This window comes from Pseudorca crassidens, chromosome X (genome assembly GCF_039906515.1).
Source record: "Pseudorca crassidens isolate mPseCra1 chromosome X, mPseCra1.hap1, whole genome shotgun sequence".
Taxonomy (NCBI): Eukaryota; Metazoa; Chordata; class Mammalia; order Artiodactyla; family Delphinidae; genus Pseudorca; species Pseudorca crassidens.
Genome location: NC_090317.1, coordinates 59,487,126 through 59,502,094, shown reverse-complemented (window position 1 = coordinate 59,502,094; position 14,969 = coordinate 59,487,126). Strand labels below are relative to the sequence as shown.

The 14,969-nt window shown below is 36.4% G+C and overlaps 1 protein-coding gene across 6 annotated transcripts in view; it reads left to right on the top strand.

Annotated features, from left to right (window-relative positions):
• The window catches only part of APOOL (apolipoprotein O like), a 229,086-nt gene that overhangs the window by 201,549 nt on the left and 12,568 nt on the right, over window positions 1–14,969 (top strand). For all 6 annotated transcript variants that reach the window (XM_067724588.1, XM_067724591.1, XM_067724590.1 and 3 more), the window contains 2 exons: window positions 12,476–12,558; window positions 13,118–13,256. In XM_067724588.1, the coding sequence (XP_067580689.1) occupies window positions 12,476–12,558; window positions 13,118–13,256 (222 nt within the window). The remainder of the gene's footprint in view (window positions 1–12,475; window positions 12,559–13,117; window positions 13,257–14,969) is intronic.

Below are 14,969 nucleotides of genomic sequence, written 5' to 3'. Positions count from 1 at the left end.
ACTAGAGCTAATCAATGAATTTCATAAAGTAGCAGCATACAAAATTAATGCATAGAAATCTCTTGCATTCCTATACACTAATGATGAAAAATCTGAAAGAGAAATTAAGGAAATACTCCCATTTACCATTGCAACAACAACAACAAAAAAATACCTAGGAATAAACCTACCTTAGGATATGAAAGACCTGTATGCTGAAAACTATAAGACACTGATGAAAGAAATTAAAGATGATACAAACAGATGGAGAGATATACCATGTTCTTGGATTGGATGAATCAGCACTGTGAAAATGACTATACTACCTAAAGCAATCTACAGATTCAATGCAATCCCTATCAAATTACCAATGGTATTTTTCACAGAACTAGAACAAAAAAATTCTCCAATTTTTATGGTAATACAAAAGACCCTGAATAGCCAAAGCAATCTTGAGAGAGAACAAGAGCACTGGCGGCATCATGCTTCCTGACTTCAGACTATACTACAAAGCTACTGTCATCAAGACATTATGGTACTGGCACAAGAACAGAAATATAGATCAATGGAACAGGATAGAAAATACAGAGATAAACTCACACAAATATGGTCAGCTTATCTTTGATAATGGAGACAAGAATATAAAATGGAGGAAAGACAGCCTCTTCAATAAGTGGTGCTGGGAAAACTGGATAGCTACATGGAAAAGAATGAAATTAAAACACTCCCTAACACCATACACAGAAATAGACTCAAACTGGATTAACGACCTAAATGTAAGGTCAGACAGTACTAAACTCTTAGAGGAAAACATAGGCAGAACACTCTATGACATACATCGTAGCAAGACCCTTTTTGACCCACCTGCTAGAGAAATGGAAATAAAAACAAAAATAAACAAATGGGACCTAATGAAACTTAAAAGCTTGTGCACAGCAAAGGAAACCATAAACAAGACGAAAGACAACCCTCAGAATGGGAGAAAGTATTTGCAAGTGCAGCAACTGACAAAGGATTAATCTCCAAAATATACAGGCAGCTCATACAGCTCAATATCAAAAAACAAACAACCCAATCCAAAAATGGGCAGAAGATCTAAATAGACATTTCTCCAAAGAAGATATACAGATTGCCAACAAACACATGAAAGGATTCTCAACATCACTAATCATTAGAGAAATGCAAATCAAAGCTACAATGAGGTATCACCTCACACCGGTCAGAATGGCCATCATCAAAAAAATCTGTGAACAATAAATGCCGGAGGGGGTGTAGAGGAAAGTTAACCTCTTGCACTCTTGGTGGGAATGTAAGTTGATACAGCCACTATGGAGAACAGTATGGAGGTTCCTTAAAAAACTAAAAATAGAACTACCATATTACCCAGCAATCCCACTGTTAGGCATATACCCTGAGAAAACCATAATTCAAAAAGAGTCATGTACCACAATGTTAATTTACATAAACATGGCTCTATTTACAATAGCCAGGACATGGAAGCAACCTAAGTGTCCATCGACAAAAGAATGGATAAAGAAGGTGTGGCACACATAAAAAGAAATGAAATTGAGTTATTTGCAGTGAGGTGGATGGACATAGAGTCTGTCATACAGATTTAAGTAAGTCAGAAAGAGAAACCAAATACTGTATGCTAACACATATATATGGAAACTAAAAAAAAACAAAAACAAAACAAAGGTTCTGAAGAACCTAGGGGCAGGGCAGAAATAAAGACACAGACGTAGAGAATGGATCTGGGGACACGGGGTGGGGGAAGGGTAAGCTGGGACGAAGTGAGGCAGTGACATAGACATACATACATTACCAAATGTAAAATAGATTGCTAGTGGGAAGCAGCCACATAGCACAGGGAGATCAGATCGGTGCTTTGTGTCCACCTAGAGGGGTGGGATATGGAAGGTGGGAGGGATATGCAAGAGGGAGGAGATATGGTGATATATGTTTATGTATACCTGATTCACTTTGTTATACAGCAGCAACTAACACAATAATGTAAAACAATTATATTCCAATAATGATGTTAAAAAGTAAGTTTTTTACAAATAAATTATTACAAATTATTACAAATAATTACAAATTATTTTTACAAATAATAAGTTTTACAATAATGTAAAACAATTATATTCCAATAATGATGTTAAAAAATAAGTAAGATATTTGGCCATAACACACACGTGAAAATGCAAAATAAATATGCTTTAATGCAGTGGGTATATGGTGCTCTCTTTTTCATACTTTCCATAAAATAATTAAATTTAAAATTTCCAGGCTGGTGTGGGTTTGAAGATAGTTTTACATGTCTATGAGTTGGGTGACATGTGGGGAAGTGGAAAGATTTAAGGAGACGTTTGGGAAGAGGTGTGTGTGTGTGTGTGTGTGTGTCTTTTATTGTAAGAAGTAAAAATAGTTAAAATTATAAAACGGAATATCTAAATGAAAATAATTGTTAATATAAATTAGCCACAGCCTTTTCATGCAGAGATAGGTTTCTCAAACGTGTTTGTACATGCAAAATAGTATATTTCAAAATGGAGATATTATAAAATATTGGGAGGAAATATCTTCATTACTTTTCCACTTGGATTGCAAATTTCTTAATAAATAGGATGTGACAAAATTCTTGATATTCCTGTATGCTTATATGAGTGCTATGTACCACATGAATGCTCAATTAATTTTATTTAATGATGATGAAGAACAGATATTTAGTAAACAGTGCCACCTTTTACTTCTCACTTCTAACTCTCATACGTATTAAAGCAAAGCATTATTTATATCAATGTTTGCTAAATTGTTCACAATATTTTTGGATTTTTTATTTCAGTGTATAGAACAAATTGTTGATCATGCAGTTAATTAGCTCACCCAAGCAGCAATATAATTTAACCATTAGGCTTATCAAAATGACCATACCAAATTCTTTCAAGCTCCAGTGATTTTAGTCATATCGGCCAAACACAGAAACTGTGAAGCTTCATTTCTGTTAGCTTTGCTAAAATGTTCTTTCTTTGAAAGTTTCTATCTCTCGTTCTATGGGCATGATATCTCAGAAAACTTGCTGCTAAGGGGGTCTTTTTTGGAAGCAAACAAAATTTTGATGTGACATTTTGTTGTATCAAAAGGTCTTCATCCAGGTTCCAGCATTTCAACTTGCTGAATTCTGAATAAGTGTGGAACAGTTTTTGTTTTCCCCACAGTCCAAGGCTTAAATGTAATCACAGATTTCCTGATAGCTGCATAGCACCCAAAAAGGGAGCAACTTTGTGTAACTGTTGCTTCAAAATCTCAGATAAAAGTTCTCTATGAAATTAATGCTAATAACCACTTGAATCATACATGGAGCTTTCAGACATCAGGCACAGCAAGATATCTGTAACATGAGACTATGAATGCTACTTGGCAAGATTTAATATTCAATTGTCATGTAGCGCTCTAATATGGATGTTGCACAGTTGGAGCCAGACAGCCGCTAACTATACAGCATGGTCAGAATAGTTAATAGCGGCATTCAATAAGTGAATGCTCACAGAAAGTAACCTCTTATCTCTTTTTTAATCATTTCCTTGCTGATTTATTCCCATACCAATCTATTACTAAACTGAAAAGTATGATTGTCAAACTCTTTTTTAGAAATGAAAAGACTTAAAAATATGAGCATTTATGTATTCATGCTTAAAAATGTTCTTTTACTGAATTACAAGTAAATATAATGTCCAGTTGTAACCTTTACAGTTATTGCAGAATGGTCTTAATACAATTATTTTGAAACATATTTATTCTGAAATTATGGTTATAAAACAACTACACTTGGCCAATAGTGTGCCTCTATTTGTCATCATGAGCTAAGGACAAAATAGTCTAGCCTGTAATATAGATACATAAAATTAGAAATAGCAGAAATAAAATTTAGAAATAACAAAAATAAAGGACTTTTTCTCTCACCAGGAAAATTCTATTCTAATAACCAATGTCCATATCCAATAGTGTCTGTCCTGTTTGAATAAGATAGAGTCATCTGATATAAAAATAAATTAATAATAGTAATAATACTAAAAACTCATGATTATCTACAGATGGTTAATCCACACCTGTTGGTGTCTAACCCAGCTGGATAAAGGTGATGGTCTTATTTTTCAAGGAGCTCAATCCAGTTTGTATTATTCTCCTAATAGGCATGATAATTGGGTTAAGGCTAATCACTAGGAAATGTGCTATAAGAGAACTATGAACATTAATGACAGGATATCTTAGGTAATACCCACTAAAAGATATACTAGATGTTAAAACAAATAACTCTGCTATTTAATAAAATTAATAATGAAATGGAACTTATTCAGTTAGCAGTTGTACTTTATTGTCTTATCACTAGACCCTGTCATTCGTTCAAAAGAGACACAAGTTCAAAATTCTACTATAAAATAATGAAGCCAGTTCTCATAAGCTAAAGAAAAAATCTGAAGTTAATGATTTTAGTGCTTTTCTATGTATGGGAAGATGCAAGAATCTAGGGTCACTGAAATTCTTCCTTAGATGTGCATCTTAACTATTGAGGGGCCCCGTATATCCAAAACACAGAATGCTTCCTGTTTTTCCATCCTGAATTCCCCTCAGGCCACACTGCAGTGCGCTGCAACTTAATCCTTGTAGAACTGGAAGGGCAGGCAACATTCTTTGTTTACCCTGTGTATTTATTTATTTATTTTTTATTTGCAATGTATATTTCTTTTATTGGGAGGTAAATAGTCACCTCATCTAATCTTTTTTTTAACATCTTTATTGGAGTATAATTGCTTTACAATGTTTTGTGTTATTTTCTGCTGTATAACAAAGTGAATCAGCTATTTGTACACATATATCCCCATATCCCCTCCCTTTTGCTCTCCCTTCCACCCGCCCTATCCCACCCCTCTAGGAGGTCACAAAGCACTGAGCTGATCACCCCGTGCGATGTAGCTGCTTCCCACAAGCTATCTATTTTACATTTGGTAGTGTATATATGTCAATGCTAGTTCTTGCAGAGGTATGGCATCATGCTTATTTTTTCATTAATTTTATTTATTTTTGACTGCGTTGGGTCTTCGTTGCTGTGCGTGGGCTTTTTCTAGTTGCGGGGACTACTATTTGTTGTGGTGCACAGGCTTCTCATTGCGGTGGCTTCTCTTGTTGCAGAGCACAGACTCTAAGCGATCAGGCTTCAGTAGTTGTGGTGTGCAAGCTCAGTAGTTGTGGTGCACGGGCTTAGTTGCTCCATGGCATGTAGGATCTTCCCGGACCAGGGACTGAACCTGTGTCCCCTGCATTGGCAGGTGGATTCTTAACCACTATGCCACCAGGGAAGTCCCTGGCATTATAATACATTTAGCAAATTTCCATTATTGAAAAAAAGTTACATGAAGTCAGTGTTGTCCCTATAAAAAGGTAAGACATATGGTTGCTCTATTAGGTGTAGTGCTAATGGAGGAAACTGTGAGTAACATGAGTCATACTGTCTCAGGATTTAAATTACAACCGTTGTAAAATGTATACCTTTGGCAAATGCATTCACTCTTTCTGGTCTACAATACCTCAGGATACTGTTTTGTGGTACTAAATAGAACCCAAAGAGGTGACTGCATTTTAATGTAGCTTCCAACACACTCACATAAATATGTGTTTGTGTGTATGTTTTTGTGTGCATGTATGTGTATGTGTTTCTTAGATCAAAAGTAAGAAAAATTTTACTCGAAACTTTAAAATACTTAATTTCATTAGACTTTGGTGCTTCTGGCTAGAGAGAATTTAAACACAGCCTAGGATGTTGCTAATTAACATGAATTTTTAAAGGAGATTAAGGCTCTATTATGCTAGTTTCAAGGCCCATTTTAAAGACTGTATCATGTGTTAATATAGACTTGATCTTTTTTAAGTTGTACTCTCAATAAGTTGTTTTAACTCTGTTTATACATACTTTATATATACTTATGGATGTGTTGTTTTTATTTTGTTTTGTTTTGTTTGTCATGGGTGTGAAACTTTTCTCTGAGTTTCACAGGCCAGTCTAGCAAGTTAAAAACTCACTTCACAACTGATCCAAAAGAACTCTAGCAGGGTCTAGAGTCACTGTTTTTGGTGGACAAGACTATTATTTGAGGCAGAAGCAGGAAAAGAAAGAGTTCCTTTCTGATGGAGTAATCTTAGAGTGGGGTTTAAAGAGTACTTACCTCTTTCACTTTCTTCCATTTCTTTGACTCACTTTTTCCCTGGATAGGTGACCACTATTCACCAGATCTTAAATTCCCAATGCTTAATTATCTTTAGTCCTGACCAAGAGGTGAGACAAGAGGAAATGTAGATATACTAAATCTCTAAACAGAAAATTAATCAAATTTCCTTTCAGAATAATTTTTCTTCTACCAACTTTTGATTAAAGTTGCTAATGGAAACCAAATTGATAAGTTTGAGTATCAAATTTTATTTTATCATTCTTATTCACCTTAGGAGGGCACAAAGGTACCAACAGGCAGGCAGTAAGAAGGATAGAGAAGTAAAATATCCTAGATAATCAGTACACTAGTTCTGATTGAGAGCCCACTATGCCTTATTATTGTGCAGATTATTCCTCATCTGTGCTTGATGTTCTTTCAAGATAGGTATATTATGAGGCCATTAAAGTAGAAGGTCACAGCAAAGGGATTGCAGACTCCAAACAAGAAGGAACCAATGTTTCACTTTGGTTCTTAACATAAAAATGCACTCAGTTGTGTTCATTAGATATCATTATTCATTTATCCATTGAACAAAAAATTTACCAAATGCCTACTATGTTCTTGGAACTGTTCTATACTCTGAGGATACAGTGGTATTTGAGATTAAGTCTTGTCCTCATTGACCTTACATTAGAGAAGGGAGAGGAGGCAGACAATAAACAAATAAGCAAGTAAATAAATAAGATAATTTCAGATTGTGATAAATTCTATAAGTACAATAAACAGTGATATAATAGTGACTTGGAGTGGGGAAACGTTAGATGAGAAAGTTAGAGATGACTTTTTGAAAATGTGATATTTAAATTGAGCCTGAAAGTTGTAAAAAACACTTCCATACAAAAAGTCAGGGAAAGAACTTTCTAAGCAGAAAGAATACAAAAACCCTAAGGGAAAAAACAGGCTTGATGTGCTCAAAAAAAGAAATTCAACATGACTGAATTGCTGGTGAGGTCAGCAGATTATACTGGGTTTTGTAGGATATGGTAAGGTATGTAGGATTTGATTTTGTTATTAGTTCAGTGGAAAGTCACACTGGAGGACTTTCTCCATGGGAATGATTCTGAATGCTGAAAACTTACTGACAGAGTGTATATGAAGCATGAGGAAAAGAGAGGAACAAAGGATGACTTCAAGGATTTTGATTTGAGCAACCGGATGTATGAGGAATACTGGAGGAAAAGCAGAGTGTTTTTAGATGGAAGAGGGGTCAAATTTTTTGGTATTTTCATGGTTAGTTGGGTATGTCTATTAGACTTCCAAGTGGAGGCCTTGAGTTGGCAGTTGGATATATGAATTTAGATCTCAGGGACAAGTACAAACTGGAGATATAAATTTGATAGTCATCAGGATATGAGTGCTAATTAAAGTCATGTTACTGGACTTATAGACAGAGTATAAATATAGAGGAAAAGAGAAGTTGGTAACAAGCCCTCAGGTGTTCCAACATTTAGAGATCATGTAGCAAAGGAGAAGCTGGGCCAGAAAAAGGATCTGGGATAGATCATATAGAGCAATAGGAGAAAAACTAGGAGAGTGTAGTCTCAAGGAAGCAAAGAGAGAAAAGAAAGTATTTCAAGAATTAGGGAATGATCCACTATATTAAATGATACTGAGAGATAAAGTCAGGTGAAGACTGAGAAATAATATTAGATTTGGTAAAATGAGATGGCTGGCAACCTTCACAAGAGCTGTTTCAGCAGAGTGGTGGGGACAGAAGCAAGACTGACACGGACTAAAAAGTGAAAGAGAGGTGAGGAAATGGTTACAATGAGGGTGACAACATTTTTTTGTGATGTTTTAACGTAAGAAGCAGAAAAATGAGGCAGCAGCTGCGAAATTATGTGGAGTTAAGAGAGTTTTGTGTAATGCAAATCTATATATTAATAGGAATGATCCAGTTGAGAGGGAAAAATGTGACACTATGGGATAGAATGCTAATAATTGCATGAAGAAAAGCCATGGGAGGGCAAAAAGAGGGATCCTGAGAACATTTGGAAGAGTTGGTCTTTGATACAAGAAGAGACATTTTATCCATAATAGAGTGTGTGGATACAGATTCAGGTCGGTTGGTAAATTTGCTGGTTGGAAAATGAAATAGTTCTCTTCTGACTGTTCCTATTTTCTTAGTGAAATAAGATGTGAGGTCATTAACTGGGAATAAAGAACATAGAGGAGAAGTTGAAGATTTGTGGAGAGATGGAATGGTGAAATAGTTGTCTCAGAGAATAGGAAAATAAATTAGGAAATTGTAGGATTGCTAGACAGTGCTGTTTGGCCTTTTGGAGATTTTTAATCATACATTTTAAAATATGAAATTCATCTGAGAAACTAAAATCCAGCCCTCCATTGGCGCAGTCTACTCCTGGTTCCAGGTATTGATGCCCTAGAAAGAGCCTTGATCTGTAACAATTAGAAAAACTTCACTGGCATTGGAGAAGAGAATGAATAGGACAAGTAATTTGCCTCTGACTCTCAATACATGGGGCACCTAGTCAGGCTGTCCCAGATAGATTAGAATGACCTGTGTGTCTTCCTACATACAAATTTTGCTCTTTGGAATGTCATCACAGAGTTCCAGAGACTTCTCTTGATTTCTTTAATTTTCCCAACCCTCACATGATGTTTTGCTCTTTGATCATAGATTTAAATCAGAATCTGCTGACTTTTCTACACTTATCATATGCTAATTTTTCCCTCCACATGGCTTTTTCATTCTCCTTTGAAATTGTCAAGGTGGACCATGGCTTAATGCTTTACTGAACACATCTGTCTCACACACTCACAGGGTCAACCTACTTGTGGGTGCTGAACAATGGAATTAATGATGGTGCCTATGTAATACCAAATAGGGTATTTCAAGGTTTTCTGAAGTAAGATATAGAAGAGAAATTTCTTTTGATGGAGAAAGTGGAAGCCGTATTGACTGTATTTCTGAAAAACAGGTGGAGGCTCAGCTTTTGGGTACAACAGCAGTGATTTCAATGTAGGGTGATCAGGATAGCCCCACTTTCTGTTGGTTGTTCCAATGTAAACATGAACAGTTACCCCTGTCACTTTCATAAGTGTTCTGGTTTGGGCAATAAATTATATAGTCATTCTACTTCAAGAGGCTTATACAGTCATTGATTGTGGAGAAAAATGTCTTCATAGCTAGCTGCTACTCTTTCTGAACCCCTATGGGCTCATAAGAGTAGGATGTCACTATCAAACTATTAGAGGAAAACATAGACAGAACACTCTATGACGTAAATCACAGCACGATCCTTTTTGACCCACCTCCTAGAGAAATGGAAATAAAAACAAAAATAAACAAATGGGACCTAAAGAAACTTCAAAGCTTTTGCACAGTAAAGGAAACCATAAACAAGACCAAAAGACAACCCTCAGAATGGGAGAAAATATTTGCAAATGAAGCAACTGACAAAGGATTAATCTCCAAAGTTTACAAGCAGCTCATGCAGCTCAATAACAAGAAAACAAACAACCTAATCCAAAAATGGGCAGAAGACCTAAATAGACATTTCTCCAAAGAAGATATACAGATTGCCAACAAACACATGAAAGAATGCTCAACATCATTAATCATTAGAGAAATGCAAATCAAAACTACAATGAGATATCATCTCACACCAGTCAGAATGGCCATCATCAAAAAATCTACAAACAATAAATGCTGGAGAGGGTGTGGAGAAAAGGGAACCATCTTGCACTGTTGGTGGGAATGTAGATTGATACAGCCACTATGGAGAACAGTATGGAGGTTCCTTAAAACACTAAAAATAGAACTCCCATATGACCCAGCAATCCCACTACTGGGCATATACCCTGAGAAAACCATAATTCAAAAAGAGTCATGTACAAAAATGTTAATTACAGCTCTATTTACAATAGCCAGGACTTGGAAGCAACCTAAGTGTCCATCAACAGATGAATGGATAAAGAAGATGTGGCACATATATACAATGGAATATTACTCAGCCATAAAAAGAAACGAAATTGAGTTATTTGTAGTGAGATGGATGGACCTAGAGTCTGTCATACAGAGTGAAGTAAATCAGAAAGAGAAAAACAAATACTGTATGCTAACACATATATGGAATCTAAGAAAAAAAAAGTTCATGAAGAACTGAGGGGCAAGACAGGAATAAAGACACAGACCTACTAGAGAATGGACTTGAGGATATGGGGAGGGGGAAGGGTAAGCTGTGACAAAGTGAGAAAGTGGCATGGACATATATACACTACCAAACATAAAATAGATAGCTAGTGGGAAGCAGCCGCATAGCACAGGGAGATCAACTCTGTGCTTTGTGACCACCTAGAGGGGTGGGATAGGGAGGGTGGGAGGGAGGGAGGTGCAAGAGGGAAGAGATATGGGGACATATGTATATGTATAACTGATTCACTTTGTTATGAAACAGAAAATAACACACCATTGTAAAGCAATTACACTTCAATAAAGATGTTAAAAAAAAAGAGTGGGGTGTCACACTATGATCACATGACCATCACCACCACCCCTAGGACCTGATCTCAAGAAATAAATAAATAAATAAGTCACCATGTCAATCTGACCCTGCCTTCTATTCTATAAGTTTATACTCCTTAGGTTCTGCCTGAAACACTTTTCTACATCTATCTAGCTGTATCAAGGCCCAGGTCTGGCTTAATGAGTTTAAATTAGGCCCAAAATGGACAAGTGGGAAGTATGCAGCATCCCTCTATATAGTAGCCGAGACTCACCTACTACTTCCTATGGGATCCTTCTCCCCAAATATATCCATACTGCTTCAGCTAGAAAATCTGGTCTCTGGTCCGCAAATCCAAATTTTAGATAGCTCTCTTTTCATTGCATCAGATATGCTATTCTCTCTTGCCTGCTGGAGAAAAAGGCCTGGACCAATGAAATTAAGTCCATGGAAGGAAAGGTAGCCCCTTTAAGAACTGATGTACAGAATGCTCAGGAACCCGTGATTCTGTCTACTATGACATCAGGGAGCCAAGAAAAGAGGGACTGGCTATAGACACAAGTGAAGCTTTCTTGCCAAGCTTCACTGAAATCACACTTTCAAGAGTCATGGTTTTCTTTTTTAGTTTTGTGGGTTTTTAAAATTTTATTTTAAAGAAGATTGCCAAAACAAAGCAGAAAAGGAAAGCCCAAAGACAAATATTTAAACAATAGAGGAAAAATATTGGGTCTGTCTCATTCTTCCTGTTTGTATCAGTTTTTTTTTCCCCAGATGATACTTAACCTTTATCTCATCTCCAACATTATTATCAATCCAAGGTTCCTCACCACCCCCTCCTCCAGGGGTGGTTGTGGATGGACATGAGCTTAAACTTAAGGATGAGTCATGGTATATATTTCACATCCAATTTAATCTTATTTTAATCAGAAAGTTCAATGGATTATTTTATAATCTGCATCAAATTCCCCCATGTCAAAATATCTCTATCAAAGTACCTATATAAAAATATCCTTGATTTCAATATGGCTCCATCAAAATGGCTATGTCACAATGTTATGTACCCACACATAACCAGTATGGCTGTAAGAATAGGCTCTGTGTAGATCTGGTCTGGATCCACTTATATGCCTCATGTCTGTGTTAAAATGCCAATTTCTTATTTCAAAGTCCGTATTGCTACAATTTACTCTTTGCTTATGTACTTAAAGTATGGTCTTTAAGAACCAACTCTTTATCAATTGATTTGTATTTGTTTCCCTCCAAAACTCTGCTGTATGCTGTAACTGTTTAATGTTGCAGCTCTCTATATTCAGCTTCAGTATTCTCTAAGTTACTTTTTGTCAACTCTGTTTTGTCTGGGGATTAGCGTTTTTCACACTATGACAATAGGAAGGGGGATTTATATTTAATTCTTTTGACTGGAAGCTTCACGTATTGCTTAGAGTACCAGCTGAAATGAATCTTCCATTTGTATTTCCCCTTCAGTAAGCCATTCTACATCATAGAGAGAAAGATAGATAAATATAAACAGATAATAGAAATAGACAAAGACCTGCTAAATTACCACTATAATATGTAAACATTTGCCTTTTAATAATACCTTTGCTTATTTGTCATTTTTTAGGAGCAGGCCTGGAGGTATCTTGACATTTAGATATTTAGCATGTGGTATCAATATGAGCCATTGTATTTCAAATTTCCTTAAAATCATGGCTAAACCTTTCCTCTCTCCCTTAAACAAAAAACAAAATCTACCTGCAGAATCCCTGGAGTTCATCCCTTCAGAGCATCCTTCCTAGAAGTCCTGTATCTCCACCACAACAGTTCTCTGGAAGAAATTACAAGTAAGCAATCCCTTAAAAGGAAATTTAAAGCTTGTAAATACTGAAAAAGAAAGAAAGCAGGATATTATTTGGAAAGAATTTTAGCAGAAAGTTTTATGTATTTATTTTTCAGTAGGAGGTGGGGTTGCAGAGAAGGAGAGGCATAGTCAGAGATAACAGTGTTTCTAACTATGAATATATACATAATTGTGTTTATGCCAGAAGATAACACATTTCCTGAGGAAAAAAGCACTGACCTAGATTAATCTGTAAGATTTTTAAAATTATATTTCCTTCACTTATCTAAGTATCATAGTAATTTCTCAGACATTCTTAGACCATAGGAAATATTCCCTAACAAAAACCCTAGTTTTAGTGAGGAATAGAATAAAAGCAGAATCATTTTCTTTGTTTTATGAAGATGCCATTATTTTAGTATATCTGCTATATCGATCTAATGTGCCTTCTGGATGGTTTCATTTATTTGCTTCCTAGAGAATATAGTGATAAGAATCTATGTGTGTTTGATATTTTTAAAATATCCTGAGATATTTCATGTTTGTTTTTTCATTTAAAATAGCATTATGACTCATGAGCCCAAAGAGGACAATCTTTACATCCATCCATCTTTTATTTGGAATGGCTCTCTGGGAACAGCTAGACCTGAAGCAAATTATGGGGACAAGTATTCTTCAGCCATGCATATGAAGCCACTTTTCGTATGTATCATGCATTTCCATTTCTATATATAGTTATCATCACTGTAGTTCTAGTAAAGGTAATATAATGAATACTAAGACTTTGCTATAGCAAAATGATATGACAGAATCATTTGAGATAAAGATATGGAAAGTTTAGCTTATAAGACTCACTATCACTACTATTTCACTTTGTTAAATGGGATTAGGAAATATGAGTCAAAGGTATAGTATATATAATACTTCATATGTATAAATATACTATGTATGTAACTTAAATTTGCAATCTTTAGAAAGGAGATTTGAGATCAAAGGAAGACTGGTTAAATTCTGTGAGACTGGTCTTATGATAATCATTAAATTATCATAATTTAACAAGGCAACTGCTATTTTGTGTTTTAGTGTACTTAATACATTAAATAGTACATTGCTCAAGCTAATGCTGAATACTGGCTAATTGCTGATCTCTAATTACAAGACATATTAACAATTATCATGAAGTACAAACTGTGTTTCTCTGTATAAGTGTTTAAAACCAGAAATCAGAAAAAAAAGTGAAATAGATCATCACCCGAAAGTTATCTTTATGAATGTTCTTGACAAATGCAATGAATTATAGAAAAATGAAAATAATTCACCAAAAATGAATACCTTATGTTTGTTGACATATTGAATTTTTGTGTTTTTTGGGGGGAAGGGTCATTTTTAGTTGAGTGACCACTGACAAAATAACCTTCCCCAAAAAACCCACAGTGGAGAGAGTGATATCACCAAGATGGCAACATATGTCGTTCCTGACTTCACTCCCCCTCAGAAGAAGAACTAATATCTATTCAAGTACGTGGCACTCCTGAAAGAATTCTAGAAATAAGGGTGAGACTAAAGCACCCCCTGCACCACAGAGAGCAAAAGATACTGCTTCGGAAGGATAAGAGAAGCTGCTACACAATGACTGCATTGTCCCTCCCATTGCCAGTGTAGCAACACACAGAGAAGTCTTCCCTGAGTCTCTGGTTCCTCCAGTGGGAAAGGAGAGGCGAGGGGGACAACAAACCTCCTAAGTTTCTTGGAGCCCCTACTCATGTGGGAGCCCCTATTCTGGTCTCGCTACATGGAGACTGCAGGGAAATCTGCAGGGCTCAACCACTGGGAATCTGACTGTTATGGAGAAGAGAGAAGGGGCTTGCAACAAAGATCTTGGCAGACCAAGTTCATACCTGCAGTGCCCAAGTAGTAATCCTAATTAATGGCTTTGCCCATATGCAGAACCAAGTCAGTGGTGCACTTTGGCTAGGGAACCCATTAGGATGCAGATCTGACTGATTTGGGTACTCAAATGAGGAGTTTTTCTGGCCGTAGAGCCTGGACCAAGGAGTCTGAGGCAAGGAGCTGAGTCATAGATCCATCCACTAGGAAGAGTGTCTCCCAGCCCCATCTGATGAGTAGCTAGTGAGAGCACCGGGAAGTTGTGTAGCCTAGCAACACTCCAGCTGAGAGACATGCAGAGCTGATTGCCCCCAGAGTAAAGCCAATACTGGGCATGGAGGGTTCTCTTGCTAAGCCCAGGCAGGGGGATTAACTCATAGCCAAGGCTGAGGGTAGCTCCCAACCCCTCGAGACTAGAAAGCCTGCTTGGAGAAAAATGGGAGTTGCCTGGAGTGACCCTTCACTGTCCCACTCAAGCAAGTGACCTGAAACATAGCCCCACCCATTGTGGCTCCAGAGCTCCATCTG